The sequence below is a fragment of the Leucoraja erinacea genome, chromosome 28 (genome assembly GCF_028641065.1).
Source record: "Leucoraja erinacea ecotype New England chromosome 28, Leri_hhj_1, whole genome shotgun sequence".
In the NCBI taxonomy this organism is placed as follows: domain Eukaryota; kingdom Metazoa; phylum Chordata; class Chondrichthyes; order Rajiformes; family Rajidae; genus Leucoraja; species Leucoraja erinaceus.
In genome coordinates this window covers 6,433,961-6,452,454 of record NC_073404.1, presented here as the reverse complement: position 1 = coordinate 6,452,454, position 18,494 = coordinate 6,433,961, and the positions used below count along the sequence as shown (strand labels likewise).

At 39.8% G+C, this 18,494-nt stretch overlaps 1 protein-coding gene across 7 annotated transcripts in view; it reads left to right on the top strand.

Moving 5' to 3' along the window:
• LOC129710542 (kinase suppressor of Ras 1-like) overlaps positions 1-18,494 on the top strand; it is a 144,181-nt gene that overhangs the window by 61,446 nt on the left and 64,241 nt on the right. For all 7 annotated transcript variants that reach the window (XM_055657591.1, XM_055657593.1, XM_055657590.1 and 4 more), the window contains exon 2: positions 12,426-12,566. In XM_055657591.1, coding sequence (XP_055513566.1) covers positions 12,426-12,566 — 141 coding nt within the window. The remainder of the gene's footprint in view (positions 1-12,425; positions 12,567-18,494) is intronic.

Genomic DNA, 18,494 nt, shown 5'->3' with positions numbered 1-18,494 from the left:
TGTTTCATGTCCTGTTGACTTCTTAATGACATTTTAATGATCTTCATACGTAGATACTCACTCCCCTCGGTTTTTCTTTGATCATTTGTAATTTTCAATTATTGCTGTTAGGAAAGCACTCTGTTTTATAGTGGGAGACCTTGTAGTTCTTTTTTGTTTAAATCAGTTGTTTTTATTTAGTCCTACACTTAATATATGAATAGCTCTTTGCAATTTTATCCTTTGATTGTTTTGTGGGCAGCACAGTGCTGGTAGTACTGCTGCGTCACAGCGCCAGAGACCCGGGTTCGATCCTGACCTCTAGTTCTGCCTGTGTGGAGTTTGCACGTTCTCCCTGTGATCAAGTGGGTTTTCTCCGGGTGCTCTGGTTTCCTCCCACATTCCAAAGCCATGCAGGTTTGTAGGTTAATTGGCCATAGTAAATTGACCTTGATGTGTAGGGAGTGGATACAAAAGTGGGATAATATAGAACTGGCGTGAATGATCAATGGATGCTGTGGACTCGGTGTGCTGAACGACCTGTTTCCATGCTGTTTTTCTAAATTAAACTAATTACTGGCACTGCTGATGACGCCTTTTTATTTGTATCATTGGCAAACTTGGTTATGTGGTTTTGTATGGAGAAGAAGCTTGAATGCACTGAATTCTCAGCCAAATAAACGTGCCAAAAATAATTACATTATTTAACATTTATTTTAATATTATTTGTTTATCAGAAACGGGGTTTCCTTTTTAGAAAGATTGGGGAAGGATGTCTTGACCATAAAAATGTAAAATTTAAACAATGTTGCAAAATTTCCCGTTTAACAAAAACATAACAAAAATACTATTACTTCCAGTTTTTCGCTTGCCCATTCAGAAAAATCGTATTATTCAAGCTCTTTTTGGTTAGAAATGCTATTAAAGTTGGTGACTATCTTTTGATATATCAGTCCTATTCCTCCAAACTGTGATTGATAAGGAATGGAAGCGTTTGCCCTTAAAACGCCTTCCTTTACCTGCGTACTTATCCTTTTCTTCGATATCCTGGGTAAGAATGAGCATACTCCTGGTAAGTAGGTCATGAAGACTAATGTGTTTTTATCATTGGTTTAGATAAAGTACTTGATTAATACATGTTGTAATTTATGCGCTTTGGTATCTCGTATAGGTTGGGGAATGGTTGGGGGTTAGTGGGGGGGAAGCATTAACGGGGATTTGTAAGGCAATTATTTTTATTGCAAAGAACGGGAGGTGCCTGGAACGCACTGCCGGGGGGAGGTGGCAGAGGTAAGTAAGGAGGGTAGAAAACCTTCAGAAGCATTTGGACAAGCACCTGTTCAAGCAGGAATAGAGGAATTCCGACCATTTGCAGGCAGATTAGTTAGATTGCCACCATTATTGGCACAGACACAGTGGACTCAAGGTGGGCTCCTGTTTCTGGGCTGTACCATTCCATGCAAATCCAAAAATTATTTTTAAGACCAACTATTTGTTTTTGAGTAATTTTTACTTTTGCGAAAAACACAGATTTGAATAAATATTTTCACTTTCCAATTTACACTCATTTTCCTGTCTCATCAGTACAGCTTTAAATAAAGTTCAAACATCTTTGTGCATTTTCTGGGGGGGGTGGGGGGTGTTTTTTTTTTTTTTTGTTTAACATCCCACTCAGTTGTTTTTTTGTTGCATGAAATAGCTGTAAGTACATCTGTATGCCCAGGGGGAATTAAATGGAAAGTTCCCCAGCCACAACCGTTTGCAAAGCAGGGTACCTGGTCCTAAAAATAGCAAGCTGCAAAATAAACTGCTCAGTTGACCGATGTTGTTCATCACAGGATTCTGAGGTTATTTTTAGTTATTGTCAACTTCTGAAGTTTAAAATATGTGGATTTCCAAAAGATGTGTGTGTGGGAGTGGGATTTGAATCTTGGTATTTTGTTTTTATTAGTAGAGCATTCATTTCATTAATGAACTGATCTACATGAATCTTTTACAAAATATTTAATTGAATCCCAAGTCATTGTTTTGATAAAACTTCAACCTTGCAACACATTAGCTTATTACATAATTATCAAAACCATTAGTGCTTATTTTGCATATCTCAAGTCATCACTTGTTAAATTAAGATCCAAATGCTGGACTAACTCAATGGGTCAGGCAGCATCGCTGGAGATCATGGATTGGTGACATTTCGAGTCGGGCTCTTCCTCCGACCCAAATTGTCATCCCAAGAGGACCCGACCCAAAACGTCACCTATCCTTGTTTTCCAGAGATACTGCTTGGACCCACTGGGGTACTTCTGAATTGTGTGTCTTTCTTTGGTAAACCTTGATCATCGTCTTCTTTCATCTGTGTTTTCTCACCTTATCCGTCCATGTCTCTGCCTCCTTCTCCCCTGACTCTCTGACAGGTCTGAAGAAGGTTCTTGATCCGAAACCTCGCCCATTTCTTCTCTCCAGAGATACTGCCTGTCACGTTGAGTCATCCCAGCATTTTGTGTCTATCATGTAAACCAGTATCTGCAGTTCCTTCCTTCACATTTCGTCTGCAGTTCCTTATTATCACATTTATTAAATTGAGCTTTGGCATAAGGATTGTCTGCAGTAAATTGTTGTGTTCAAAATGAAAATCCAGAAACGTGCTTTCTCGGGACTCTCCAGTTGTGTACTGCAAAGCATTGAGAGTAAATCGACACAACGTGTAGCGTTAACATTGTTTGTAAGAATGTTAGTAATCTACAACTGTGCATAATGATTTCTCCTGTTGCTGATTTTGTAATTGATTAAATAATTTTCCCCAAACGTTTTAACCTTAGTACCAAGATGAAGAATTTTGCCCGTAATTCTTTACTGGGCATGATGTTGCTTTCAACTGTGAGATAGGAAAGGGAAGGAGAATTAAGAGCCTGTCCCACTTGGCCGTCATTTGCGTCTCATTTGCGCGTCATATGTAAAATAGATTGACACATCGTTACGCGCGAAAATCACGTGTCATCATGCCGTCTGGTGTGCGTGACGTCATTAGAATACCCTGCAGCACGCGGCGACACATGGTTATGCACTGTGATGTAACCATGCGTCACCACGTGATACACGTGAGACGTCGGGACGCAGCGTGCGACGCCAATGTGTCAGCGTGAGTACCCAATGGGTTAGCGTGTGTACGCGATACATCACGCAGGTGGCGCGCGAGGATTTTGTACAGGACAAAATCCTGGAACGCCACGCGATACCGTGGGCAACTCCACACTCCTCCACGCCTCTCCATGCGCCGTCCCATGCTACCCACACGCTACCCGTGCGTCACAACACGTCGACCTATTTTACATATGACGCGTAAATGAGGCACAAATGACGGCCAAGTGGGACAGGCCCTTTAGTCAGATGACTTTACCTGTGGGAAGCTGTTCCAGATTTTAATGTTATAAAAGCATTGAATCTACAGCACAAAGCTGTTGTGTTGAGATTTATGTTGATTAAAGAAAATGTGTTTACATGACATTTTTGAAAGAACTTCATATGATATTGCACTTTACATGACCCCTGGAATGATTGCAAGCAGGCGGGTTACTGTTATAATGAGTTCAGCAGACAATTTCTACTCAGCAAATTCTGTGAACTTGTGTAGGAAGGAACTGCAGATGCTGCTTTATAATAATAATAATAATAATAATAATAATAATAATAATAATAACTTTATTTATAAAGCACTTTAAACAACTGCAGTTGCCACAAAGTGCTGTACATGAGAACTCATGGACAAGAAGTTATTACAAACCATTAAAAACCGTAAAACAAAGGACTATAAAACAGTAAAAATTAAAAGACATTAAAAGCACTAAAAATAGGAGCAATGTCTCAGCCAGTGTCGAAAGCCAGAGAATAAAAATGAGTTTTTAAGGTGGATTTGAAGATGGACAGTGAGGGGGCCTGTCTGATATGCAACGGCAAGGTGTTCCAGAGTGCCGGAGCAGCAACAGAAAAGGCTCTATCCCCTCTGAGCTTCCGCTTATACCAAAGATAGACACAAAATACTGGAGTAACTCAGCGGGACAGGCAGCATCTCCGTAGAGAAGGAAAGGATGACGTTTCGGGTTGAGACCCTTGTTGATCTAAACCCGAAACGTCGCCTATTCCTTCTCTCCAGAGATGCTGCCTGTCCCGCTTAATTACTCCAGCATTTTGTGTCTAGGTTCAGTGACTTTGTGTTCTTCTGATGCTCTGCTGCTGTTCAAGGCTGATTCACTTGATAGCGTAGCTGCCCCTCAAAACTGGCACAGTTTTGTGTGTGTTATTTGGAACCCTTAGATTTTCAGCGCAATATTAATTGTGTGCTACCTCATAAGGTCATAAGTGATAGGAGCAGAATTAGGCCATTCGTCCCATCAAATCTAAACCACCATTCAATCATGGCTGATCTATCTCTCCCCGTAACCCCATTCTCTTGCCTTTTCCCCATAACCCTTGACACCCGTACTAATCAAGAATCTTATCTATATCTGCCCTAAAAAATATTCATTGATTTTGGCCTCCACAGCCTTTTGTGGCAAATAATTCCACAGATTCACCACACTCTGACTAAATAAATTCCTCCTTATCTCCTTCCTAAAGGAATCTCCTTTAATTCTGAGGCTGTGACCTCTGGTCCTAGACTCTGCCACTAGTGGAAACATCCTCTCCACATCCACTCTGTCCAACCCTTTCACTATTAGGTAAGTTTCAATGAGGACCCTCACTGCATGAATTCCTAGCCAAGGAAATGACGAATTGTGTTTCGTGATAGGAAGTTCAGTCCTGCTTGTGAGCTAGCCACCCAGGAAACCTCATGAAATGAGGAAAAGCTACCCTGTGGTAAATCTAATATCCAATGTTTGTGTATTTGTGCATTTTAATGTGAAAATCAAACTTTACTGTCTTACGATAAACAGCTGCATAAAATTAAAGGCATTAAATTATAGACATAGTGATGATGCACCAGTTGTCATCATAATCTATCTGATTATGTATGTACTTAATGATCAAAGGGTTCTGAACTGTTGCAATATTCCCCTTTTTTTGTGAGTAACCTCCGATAGGAGAGGCCACTAATTGCAGGTCCTTTACCAGGCTTCAGAATAGACTGGTTGATATCAGTAGCTTTCTCTTGAAGTGGTTCAAGAAAAAACATGGGATGCTGTACCATTATTTCCTCTCAGTTTGACCTGATTTAACACAATGTCCTTCTTTTTCCCTTTGCTGGAATCATTCAGTCGCCAGGAAGCATTTGTGTAAATATAGAGTTAATGCTTAGGTTTAAGACCCCTCAATTGTCAGTTCAATCTCAGATGGTTGTCTCTTGTTTGTGTAAGATCAACTGCCTCTATTGAATGGCGAACTTAAACCTTTTTAGCTCCATTATTGTGGCAGTGTTATTTTGTCATTTAGGATGTTAATAAACTTAAGTTCCACAGAATAAATGTCCCTTCCAATGGGAAATGTTATGATCCTATATGTTGGGATATAAAAAGGGGAATTTATAAGGAATGGCCACAACAGGATCAAATAAAGCTTAAAACTTGATAAAAAAAAAAAAATACTACACAGGATGTGATTGAATAACATGTCAACAGTTCAAATATTGGTTCCCATTTTGTGGTGATCTCAGCGGTATCTTCCAAAATTATTAAACTCGTGTTTTTGAACAGCTGGTTATTTAAGAAATCATTTCAGTGAAAGTATTAAATTGTGTTTGAATTATTTATTAAACTGGATGTTTAGAATTTATGTGACAACATTTTTGGACTGTCACATTATAAGACCCAATTAATGATAAGTAGTAGACAATCTCTAAAATTACACATGAGGATAGGAATAGGGGTAGGAGTGTTAACCTTGTCGTTCCCCATTTTTAAAATCACATCTAATCTGTTGAATGTTAGTCACTATTGGCTTTTCTTGCACCTTCAGGTCGGTGACTAAAATTAGCTTGGGTACTCGTGGTTTGCACATCACAACTTAGTTTCTATTGAGCCTTAAAGAAGGGATGATTAATTTATGAAAGGTATCCAGTAAAGATTTCTTTCATGAAACTCAGTTTGAAAAATATCTGTCCTTATTGTCTTTTGAGAGAATTTATATTTGCATGAAGTAGTATGAAATTTAAGTTATGCACTCCAAATTTTGTAGATAATCTTAATGTTAGAACTGGCTGGCACGGTGGCGCAGCAGTAGAGTTGCAGCCTTACAGCACTCACAGCACTAGAGACCCGGGTTCGATCCCGACTACGGGTGCTGGCTGTACGGAGTTTGTACGTTCTCCTCTTGAATGCATGGGTTTCCTCAGTTCTTTGGTTTCCTCTCACACTCCAAAGACGTACCGGTTTGTAGGTTAATTGGCTTAGTATAAATGTAAAATTGTCCCGGGTGTGTGTTGGATAGTGTTAATGTGCGGGGATCGCTGGTCGGTGGGGACGGTGGGCCGACAAGCCTGTTTCCGCGCTGTATCTCTAAACTAAACTGATAATAAACTCATAATTGTAAAAATCACCTAGCATCAGCCATTTCAATTGAATAAATAAACGTGGATCGAATTTTGAGATTTGTATTGCTTTTAAAATGTCTTTCTTTTGATTACTTTTGCCTGTGTGGGGCTTGCCTTTATTTGCAGCTAATGTTTAAAAATGTTAATCTATGAGTAAACCTACATCCTGTGGTAGTTAAATTGCAAACACATTGCCATTTATGGCACTGAACCATTATCTAATGGGGAACAACAGAACGGGCAATATTGTACAGTACATAATGATGGTGTAAATCCTTTAAAAGTATTTTTTTTTTAAACTAATGTCTGCCATTTTAACATTGCAGTTAAAAACAAATTTGGATTTCCTGCCACTGGCACTAAATACATTAGGTACAAGGCTGTTGGCACCTTATCTATGCCCCCCTATAAGGTCAGTCATCAGCCTCCTCACTCCAGCAGAGGAAGCCCAAGTCTATCTAAACTCTTATTATTCAAGACCCCCCCCCCCAGTTCTGGTAACATCCTCATGAATCTTTTCTGCACCCTTTCAAGCTTAAAGACATTCTATCTACAGTTAGGTGAGCAGATGATCCCTATAATACTTGTGTTGTCTCACCAACGACTTGCAAAGTGATAAAAGCATTTGGCACACTTGCCTTCACCACCTTGTCTGCCTGTGTCACTAATTTCAGCGAACTATGTTTAGTTTATTTTCAAGTGGAACGAGATACAATGAAAAGTGTTTTTGTTGCGTGCTATCCAGTTAGTGGAGAGACAATACGTGATCACCATCGAGCCGTCCACAGTGTACAGATACAGGATAAAGGGAATAACGGATGGTGCAGGTCCAGTAGTGTCCGATTAAAAATAGTCCAAGGGCCTCTAATGAGGTAGATGGTAGTCAGGACCACAGTAGTTGTTGATAGGATGGTTTAGTTGCCTGATGACAACTGTACCTGTACTCCCTGATCTCTCTCATCTACACACTCTCAGGCCCTGCTATTTACTCTGTAAATCATGCTGTGGTTTAACTTACAAAAATGCAACACCTCATACTTGTCAGAGTTAAATTCCATCTGCCATTTCTTGGCCTGCTTCCCCAGATCATCTAAATCCTATTGTAATCTTAGATTACCTTTCTCACTGTATGGTACACAACCAATTTTGGGTGTAATCCAAAAATATGCTAACCTTGTTAACAAAAGGGAGCCTATTCTTCCCCTGGTTACCCTTTAATATGTTTTAGGTGTATTATTTTTATGTGTATCAAGGTACAGTGAAAATATTTGTTTTGCATGGTTTGTAATCAAAGCAGATAACACTATACAAAGTGCACTTCTATCTACACTTGTCGAATCTCTTGGGATTCTCCTTTGCCGTATCTGCCAAAACTACAACTCTTGTCATCCTCAAGGGATTAGGTTGATCCCAGCTGCCTGTACCTGACATAAGCCTCCTTTTTCCTGACCAGTGCCTCCACATCCCTCCTCATACCGTTCCCAAATCATGCCAGCCTTGTCCTTCCAAGATTAATTCCCAGTATGGTGGGACTGTCATATGCTGAGAGAATGGAGCTGCTGGGCTTGTGCACTCTGGAGTTTAGATGGATGAGAGGGGATCTCATTGAAACATATAAGATTGCTAAGAGTTTTGACACACTAGAGGCAGGAAACATGTTCACGATGTTGGAGGAGTCCAGAACCAGGGACCACAGTTTAAGAATAAGGAGTAAGCCATTTAAAACAGAGACGAGGAAACACTTTTTCTCACAGAGAGTGGTGAGTCTGGAATTCTCTGCCTCAGAGGGCGGTGGAGGCAGGTTCTCTGGATGCTTCAAGAGAGAGGTAGATAGGGCTCTTAAAAATAGCGGAGTCAGGGGATATGGGAGGAACGGGGTACTGATTGGGGATGATCAACCATGATCACATTGAATGGCAATGCTGGCTCGAAGGGCCAAATGGCCTACTCCTCCACCTATTGTCTATTGTCCCTCACTCCAACTGTAACATGCTGTCCTTGAACTCTCCCTATTCACTTTTAAAAGCTTTGCACTTCCGAACGTCCCTTTACCTGTGAACAAGCTCTCCCAATCAACTGTTGGGAGTTGCTGTCTAATAAGGTCATGTGATAGGAGCAGAATTAGGCCATTCGGCCCATCAAGTCTACATCGCTATTCAATCATGGCTGATCTATCTCCCCCTCCTAACCCCATTCTCCTGCCTTCTCCCCATAACCCCTGACATCCGTACTAATCAAGAATCTATCTATCTCTGCCTCAACAATATCCATTGACTTGGCCTCCGCAGCCTTCTGTGGCAAAGAATTCCACAGATTCACCACCCTCTGACTAAAGAAATTCCTCCTCATCTCCTTCCTAAAGGAACGTCCTTTAATTCTGAGGCTATGACCTCTAGTCCTAGACTCTCCCACCAGTGGAAACATCCTCTCCACACCCACTCTATCAAATGCCTTTAATATTTGCCTTGCCCCAAATTAGGACCAACTGATGAGTAATAAATTGCAAAGATTATTTGGTCTGCTGCAGATGCATGAGATGGAACGTTGTACCTTTAAAGTGATACGTAAATGAGCTTTTATACCTTGATATCTGGTTTATCAGAAAGCCAAAACAATGTGCACCCCTTTCTCCTTCACTGTGTGGAATTTGGCACAGTTGCGATTACTATTTCTCTTTAACAATCAGATAGAATGTGTAGGTAAATGTTAGAATACGTAATTTATTGACGACTATGTGGAGAAAATTCACTGGAGGCAAAACAATGAAGAGTGGGCCAAAAGTCAAGAGAAATTATAACTTGTTAAGGATTAAGGCCACGTATTTTCAAAATTTAATTCTTAGTAGAAGTAAGTTATTTGCAGTAATTAAAACTTGTTTTTTATGAAAAGCACACATACTTGAATGGAAAAATCCTATTTTTAAAAATGTGCTTAGTGGGCAAGTATGACAAATTCACACCCTATCTGATTGACTACTGAGTTCTGGAGGAGCAGAACAATGTTCACAAGTAACTAAACATGGAGCTGGTGAGAATTGCTGTTCAGTTTACTCCTGAATAAGGGGATGTCGCCAGGTGTTGAGGTCGGGAGATACGGGGGCAGGCCAGGACATTATTCCTTGGAGCGTAGGAGGATGAGGGGTGATCCTTTATAGAGGGATATCAATCATGAGGGGAACAGGTAGAGTGAATGTACAGATACTTTTTCCAAGCGTTGGTAAAAACAAGGGGACATAGGTTTAAAATGAGAGGGAAAGTTTTTCACGCAGGGTATACAGAACAAGCTGCAGAGGAGGTAGTTGAGGCAAGTACTATAACAACATTTAAAATACATTGGAACAGGTACATGGACGGGAAAGGTTTAGACGGACGTGAGCCAAATGCGGGCAAATGGGACTAGTGGAGATTGGGCATCTTAGTTGACATAGGCAAGTTCAGTTGAAGGCTGTTTCAATGCTGTATGACTCTGACACTATAACTGAATGCTGTTGCCCTTCCTGCTTTTCTTTACAAAATCTGGCCTATTAATATCAGTTACAGCCTATTGAATTCTATACATCTCTTTTTTAAGGAAGGCATTATTACTGCAAGGGAAAGGAATGTTTGTTCTTTATGAAAATCTTCTGTTCCACCAAGTTAACTCAGGGACACTTTGAAGGACAAACAAGTATTTTTCATGATGTTCCCAAACTCACTCTTGCCACAGCTCATTTGTTGCTGAAATCTTCAACGATGTGTTTGTATCTGTAAACTTGGTTATTCCAATACTCTTCCGATAGCTTGCCTGTGGACTTCTTGTACGAGTCTCAGAATTTCCAACTCTTCATCCATTATACTTGTGCTTGTTGACCTACAATCTTTATCTTTTTGCATGCCCCCGCAGCCTCACTCCTGCCGTCTGTGACATCTTGGCACCCAGAGAGTGTTGCCCTGATTATACATTCCTCCAGTTCTGGCCCCTTGAGCAGTCCTGACTTTAATTAGGTGTGATATTAAACCACAAAATCTGCTGGAAACCTCATATAAAACATGTGCGAGCAAAGCTGGCCAAGGAGCATTGCAGTCCTGGGAAGAACAAGGCACATTCTGAATCACAAAGCGCTGAACATTGTTTCTTGTTCACGTACTGCCATATCTAAATTACTGTGTGGAGGTATGGGGTAACACTTTCAAAAGCACCCAACATCCATTATGCATACTGCAGAAAAGGGCCATAAGGATAGTTAATAATGTAGGATTTTGTGAACACACCAACTCTCTGCTTTTAAAGTCAAATACCTTGAACTTTATGGATCTAGTAGAATTTAATACTGCACAAATAATGTATAAAGCAAGAAATAATTTACTACCAGGTAATATACAAAAAATGTTCTTTAACCGAGATGGTGGTTATAATTTGAGAGGAAAGTTTAATTTAAAGAAACTTTGTGTTTGTACAATTATGAAGCGTGTGTGTATTTCAATCTGTGGGGTGAAATTGTGGAATGGTTTGGATGTGGAACTCAAGCAAAGCACAAAGTTTACTCAGTTTAAGAAGTGGAAAAAAAATATTTTCCAGAGGTATAAGAATGAGGAAGGGCTGAGATGACTGTTAAGTTTTAGTTTATTGACACAGTTTGATATTCGCGTTGTACATTGAATTTGGATAGTTTATAAACTGTATATGTATATATATTTATATGTATATGTATATATATATATGTATATATATATATGTATATATATATATGTGTGTATATATATATGTATATATATATATATGTGTGTGTATATATATATATATATATATATATTTGTGTGTGTGTGTGTGTATATATATATATGTGTGTGTATATATATATATATATATATATGTGTGTATGTGGCTTATGTACGGATATATGTATGTTTTTGTGTGTGTGTGTATATATGTAGATAAGATAAAGTTTGTGAATTAATTGGTGAGTAGCGGTGAAGGGGTAGGAATAAATTAGTGTATACTTCCTCCTACGTTTCGAACATGTAAGATTTAATTTGTGATGTTTATGAGAAGTTATTCAGTGAGGTGTATAGGTTCATTGTTCATTTAATTTTATTGTTATTTTGCTTTGTTTTTAACTTTTTTTTGTTTTACATGTTTGAAATAATATATACTACTAATTGCTCTGCTGTCTTGCCAGCAACTACGCTTAAGCTCTCGAATTCCCTGCCTAAACTCCACACCATTCTCCATCCATTAAAGGACAAAACCCACATTTGATAAGTCTTTGCTCATCTGTCCTGATCTTTATGTGAGTTGGCATTAAACAAATATTTATTTGGTGTGGAGATTTTCCTCGTTCGAGCTTGGGGATGATTAATTACAATTGGCATGCAACACCAATCCACATTGGTGCTTGTTTAGAGACTGAGAGACTTTACTAATTAGTATTGAGTTATGGACAGTTTTGTTGTGTGAGCTTGTGCCCACCAGGCATTGAACTGAAACTATCAAAACCGGTTCAGTTGGCAGCAGAAATGGAAGATTAATGTGACAACCATCTTGAAAAATTACAATTATCACTCTAAGCAATCTTTCCATTGTTCATGGAATTATATAATATTTGCACCAGAAAGTTAAGGTTTCAATTTAAGTCGCATCTGTATATAGTTTGATGTATTCAGTCTGAAGAAGGAACTCAACCCGAAACATCACCCATTCCTTCTCTCCAGAGATGCCGCCTGTCCGCTGAGTTACTCCAGCATTTTGTGTCTAAGTGTAAACCAGCATCTGCAGTTCTTTCCTACACATGATGTATTTAGTTCACTATAATATCCAGTTCTTAATATATTAGCGTTTGATTTTGTAGAAGTATAATTTAAACTTGTTAATTGTTGGAATTAGCTGTTTATTCATTGCATTATATTGACCAGTCAGAGTTCATTTTGTGACTTTTTTTCAACAGGTGAAACTTGTCAAATATATCAGTAAACAGTTGCAGTGCAAGCGCAAGGTACCACCCAGTGAAAGAACCTCTAAATTGGAGAGCTATCCTCGACTAAGTGACTGGTTCCATACCATTAACTTAAGAAAAGAAATATTACAGGTAGGCTGAATTATTCTATCTACACACAATGTTAACAGGTAAAGAAATGGATTGCTAACCAATAGTTTTGAAATTTGTATGACTACCCTTAACATTTCAGGAGCAGCTTCTTCCCTATAGTCATCAAGCTATAAAACACTACAACATCCAAATAAGTTCTGAACTACATAGACTTGGAGGCATTGGATTTGTCTTTTTTTGCAGTATTATTTTTGTGTGTGTGTGTGTATATATATATGTGTGTGTGTGTGTGTGTGTGTGTGTGTGTGTACACACACACACACACACACACACACACACACACACACACACACACACACACACACACACACACACACACACACACACACACACACACACAAGTAAAAACATAATTATTCTGTTTGGGACATAAGACAAGAAAACACTCTTGACTCTTGAATGTTTACACATTGAAGCATATCACTTATTTAGCAGTGCAATAGTGCCACCCAAACAGATATTAAATGGGCATTTCATTTGAAGTCTGTTGTGTGTCCAGAAAATGTTACCGTTCAGTTGTTCCAAAATTAGCATTAGCGTAAGAGTTTGTAATTGATTGTCATAACTTTATGTCATGCTCTAAATTATGGTCTTATATTATTGAAGGCAAGAAGTCAGTATGCTTTTCTACTGACTTTGTGGTGTTTGCCAAATTTTATATCCGATAAATCTATAATAATTATTTGTGCTAATTGTTGCTGTATGCTTAATGGAGATTGAACAAGTCCTTTCTGAAAATGTTGAATGGGGTTTATGTATTGTCTTTCACAATCCCGGAGTGTCCCAAAGCTCTTTACAGTCAATGAGATATTGTGGTTCCAAGCTGAGGTCAATGTGTTCATGATCAGATTAATTATTTTAATGGTGTTAGTTGTGTTGCAAAAATATCCGCCAGATCACTGGAGAGAATTCCCCTTCTCATCCTAGAAATAGTGTCTGGGGAACTTTCTCATCTGCCTGAGAAGAAGACTGTGACCTCATGGTAATGTCTTATTGAGTCATACAGTGTGGAAACGGGTCCTTTTGCCCAATTTGCCCACACCGACCAACATGTCCCATCTACGCTAGTCCCGCCTGCCTGCGTTTGGCAAATATTTCTCTAAACCTGTCCTATCTATGCACCTGTCCAAATGTTTCTGAAACGTTGCCATAGTACTTGCCTCAACTACCTCCTCTGGCAGTGCGTTCCATACACCCACCACCCTTTGCATGAAAAAGTTACTCCTCAGGGTCTTATTAAATCTTTCCCTCCTCAACTTAAACCTATGTCCCAAGGTTCTTGATTCCCCTACTCTGGGCAAGAGACTCTGTGCGTCCACCCGATCTATTCATCTCATGATTTTGTACACCTCTAAAAGATCACCCTACTCATCCCCTCCCTGTAGCTCAGGCCCTCGAGTCCTGGCACCATGCTCTTAAATCTTCTCTGCGCCCTTTCCTGATGGCACCTCCAGTTTCCTCATTGCTCTGCAGGAGCCTTGTCAGCCTCTGTCAATTTGAGCTATCTGAAAATTGAATCATTGAAGCCACCCCTCCCCCCCCCCCCCCCCCCCCCCCCCCCCCCCCAACACCACTCCCACCCCCACCCCCCCACCCCCACCACAGTCTGCTATTAATGCTATATCTGCACAAATCACTGATAAATGTTTGAACAGTAATTTCACTTGATTTAAGATAATGATGCAGAGATGTGCTTACATATTACAATGTTATTAAATGGATTCATACAGGTGACATTGGAAAATGCTTAAAAGCCATTTCATGATCTATCCATTTACCATTTCTTTATTCACCCACAGTATATAATCCACTCTAATCTTTGCCTCTTTTTTAAAAAAAAAATGCAGGCAAGTTATCAGACTGAAGTCTTTAAAATAAGTGACTTCACTTATTCCTATAGTTCAGATCTTAAACATAGAACCTAAAATGCACAATGATGCAGCGTGCAATACACACTCCATCTAGAAGCTTTAGGTGAAGTTAAAGAATCAGTTTTCAGTTTCTTGAATGTGATATGAACTGTGGGAGCTAGATTTCCTTGGATGATAGGTGTCTTGTTACTTCACCTGTGATTTAATTTTTTTAAATTTTGTATGCTGTGATTTAAACAAAAAAGTCTATATCATGAGTGTCAAGCTGATCTTCCCGATGCTAGAGCGGGCTGCAGCTGTCTGCGGTGCCGGGTCCGCCGCGCATGAAGTCGCATTTTGCACATGCCCTAAAATGAGTTAAAATGAGTTTGAAACCCCTGGCCTATATGAACAAGGACTGCCAAGTATTTGAATCAGATGGCCCATACGCTTGACCCATCTCAGCTGCGGATATTGGGGTCTACTGCTTTACTTTTGTGCATGATTTAGATCAGGTGCATGGCATGAACCAGGGTCTTGCATGTTTTCCTATGCTGTGAGAGTCGGGTCATTTATATGGCACATCCACCTATGAGCTATCAGAAGAAGCATCTTCTGAACTAGTTGAATGTTTTCATTTGTAAATCTAGCCGATTAATTTTTCACATGTCTGAAGAAGGATCTCAACCCGAAACGCCACCTATTCCTTTTCTTCGGAGATCTCCCTGTCCCGCTGAGTTACTCCAGCATTCTGTGTCTATCTTCGGTGTAAACTGGCATCTGCAATTCCTTCTTATACATTATCATGTTGATATGTTGAAAATAATCACACTGAGAACTTTGCAATAAATAAAAGTGTTATTTCTACAATTTGATAAAGTTAGTTCAGGATTCTATGTTGCGCAGCTGAGCGGTTCTGAGCTGCAGATTTTGGGAAGTGGAAAAATAATAATGCATAAAACATCTGGCTGAAACGATTGCAATATTTTGGCAATGAATCAGTTTTAATGGCCAGTCTATAGGAGACCAGAATATAAATGGATTATTTTGGTTGCTACAGAATGTGCATGTGCAACTATGATTCAGAAGAGCTTATTTATATCGGGTACAGAATTACAAAATGCTTGGTCACTAAGTGGTCCACCATATGTTTGCCCATGTAGTCAGATATTTATGTGACGAAAGGAACTGCAGGTGCTGGTTTACACCGTAGATGATACAAAATGCTGGAGTAACTCAGCGGGACAGGCAGCATCGTAAGAAGCAGTCTGAAGAAGGGTCTCGAGCCAAAACGTCACCCATTCCTTTTATCCAAAGATGCTGCCTGTCCCGCTGAGTTGATGTTTAGTTCTGATTAGGAATCACGATTTCTTTCAATTAATAATGGATAATAAAAATTATTTTTGTGTAACTTTGAGTGTGCATTGAGATTGATAATTATTGAAATTTACTGATTAAAAAAAGTGCTCTTTAACATTGTTTCTATTCATAATTGATCAAAACATGGCTTGTTTCTTTTATAGCCATTATTCAGTTGCTTCGTTTGGCTAATTGTTTCCTTGGATACACCATGAGGTTAATTAGAGGTTAAATGATATATTAAGTTTACGTTGATAGAACCCAGATAAATCATTGCCTCCTATCTTGTGCGAAATTGTGTCGGAAGAAACACCAGGAAACAACATGTCTTTTCCATACTCTTGTCTCTGTGCAATTGATTCAAAGTCTGTGTTTAATGTATATGTTGATTTTGTTGCTTTTGTATATGTACCTAAAACTGGGTTTAGCATCTTTGGGGATGTTGATCATCAATTCATTCATATTTATTCACTTTGTTTCTGTCACTATTTTACTTCCCTTTATCAGTCTACTGAAATTATTGGCTTGGTGGTAGGGAGTTACTAATGTGTGACTGTTAAACAGGAAGTGTGGTTCAATGGGATAGAACTAAAAACTGCTAGTCTGCCGCCACTCCTTTCTAGCTAAATGCAAGCTTAGTCATGTCTGTGCTTTCTTCAGCTTGTGATTTGATTACTTTTTTTTTGCTCTCAAGAAATCTGGTTTTCTATTTCCCTCCTCCCTGCTGGAGAGCAAGTCTGGACAGAGTAGTTCAAATCTTATAGCCCTGAATATTGTGGAAATAGTCTGCATTTGTATTACATTTTGCACTCCATCGCTCATGAAAACCCATGACGGAATCTTTTTTTTCCCCTGCTCTCTGGCTGGGAGAACTCCTTCCATCCAGGAACATAAAGATCAAATAGTAGCACCTAATTCACAACTGTTGACTGTCATCAACAATGAAGCCTGGATCAGCAACCAATTTATCTTTCTTGCACCTTTCCAGTGAGGGTTCGAAAATGATTGTGGCGAGCGAGGTAAAAATGTGATAGTGATTCACACTGTAATGGTTGCATCAAAGAATGGCGCACAGTTCATTAGCTCAGCTCTATCTCTTGCTAATCACAAAATATGTGCGATTAAAAGTTCTACATAGCAAGGAGTTAAATATATTTTTAGAAACAGTAAACACTGGAACTATTCGGGAGAGCAATCTGCATCTGACTGCTTTTATATCTTAAAAAAATGCTATTTTATTTATTTTTTCCAGAGACAGGCATGCTGACTGTTTCGTATATTCAATTTTTATTTTGCTTTTGGTTTAAAATTACGGAGAAACATTGATTAATAAAACTGGGGAAAGATCAAGGGGCGGGAAGGGGGGGCTTACCTACAATTTACAATTTACAGGTTTTGGCGCAGTGCTGTTGTTAGCGTAGTTTGTCTTTTCACCGGGCAGTAAAATGACTTTTGATGCGCTGCTTGTATGATGTTGTTTGACAACTCTTGTCAGCCGGCACCAATAAATCATCCTCATTTATTATTTCAAATTGAATTATTCTTCTTGGCTCAACTGATGGTCCTCATTGGGAAGGAATGAACCCTCACAAGGGCTGAATCTTTGGTGCAATTTTAATGGAAGCGTCTGGTGCATGTTTGGCTGAGAATTTAAATCAAGGACCCATTTATCTTTCAAGGTGAACAATGCCCCAATCAGTAGATCAGGTCTAAGCTCTGCAGTCCTATCACTTCTAGTTATGATGAGATAGATGATGGCTAGTTTCACAGCTATGAGGTGGAGGTTGCGATAAGTGAGTGTTGCAAGTATTTGCAGCATTAGGGCCATGCACGTGTGTGCTGAGTGTCAGGTTGAAGTCATTGCTATCACGTTAGATCAGATGTTCTAGGTGGATGATTGAACTTGGCTTTCTCTGAAGATGCCCACCATCCACAGAAACTGGTCTAGATCAGATATTTCATTCGGTATGGGGTGGCACGGTGGCACAGCTGGTAGCACCGCTGCCTCACAGCGCCAGATACCCGGATTCTATCTTGACCTCTGTGTAGAGTTTGCACATTCTCCCCGTGACCGTGTGGGCTTCCTACGGATGCTCCCACATCCCAAAGACATGCGGGTTTGCAGGTTAATTGGCCCTCTGTAAATTTACCCCTCGTATGTAGGAGTGGATGCTAAAGTGGGATAACCTAGAGCTAGTGTGAATGGGTGATCGATGGCTGATGTGAACTCAATGGGCCGATGGGCCTGTTTCCATGCTGTATCTCTAATCTCAAACTAAGCTATCCACAAGATATCAAGAAACACCTGAGAACACTGATACAGCAAAGACAGTGAGACCACCCAACATCCTGACTGTAGGACAAAAGAATTGTGTTTCAGAATCAGCCGTGGCTCAAGTGGAGCTGTTCCAAATTGTTATGATTATTCACACTGTCACAGCCTGAGTTAGGGTGGCACGGTGGCGCAGCGGTACAGTTGCTTCCTTACAGCGCTTGCAACGCCGGAGACCCGGGTTCGATCCTGACTACGGGTGCTGTCTACACGGAGTTTGTATGTTCTCCCCATGACCGCGATGGGTTTTCTCCGAGATCTTTGGTTTCCTCCCATACTCCAAAGACGTACAAGTTTGCACGTTAATTGGCTTGCTGTATATGTAAATTGTCCCTAGTGTGTGTAGGATAGTGTTAATGTGCGTGG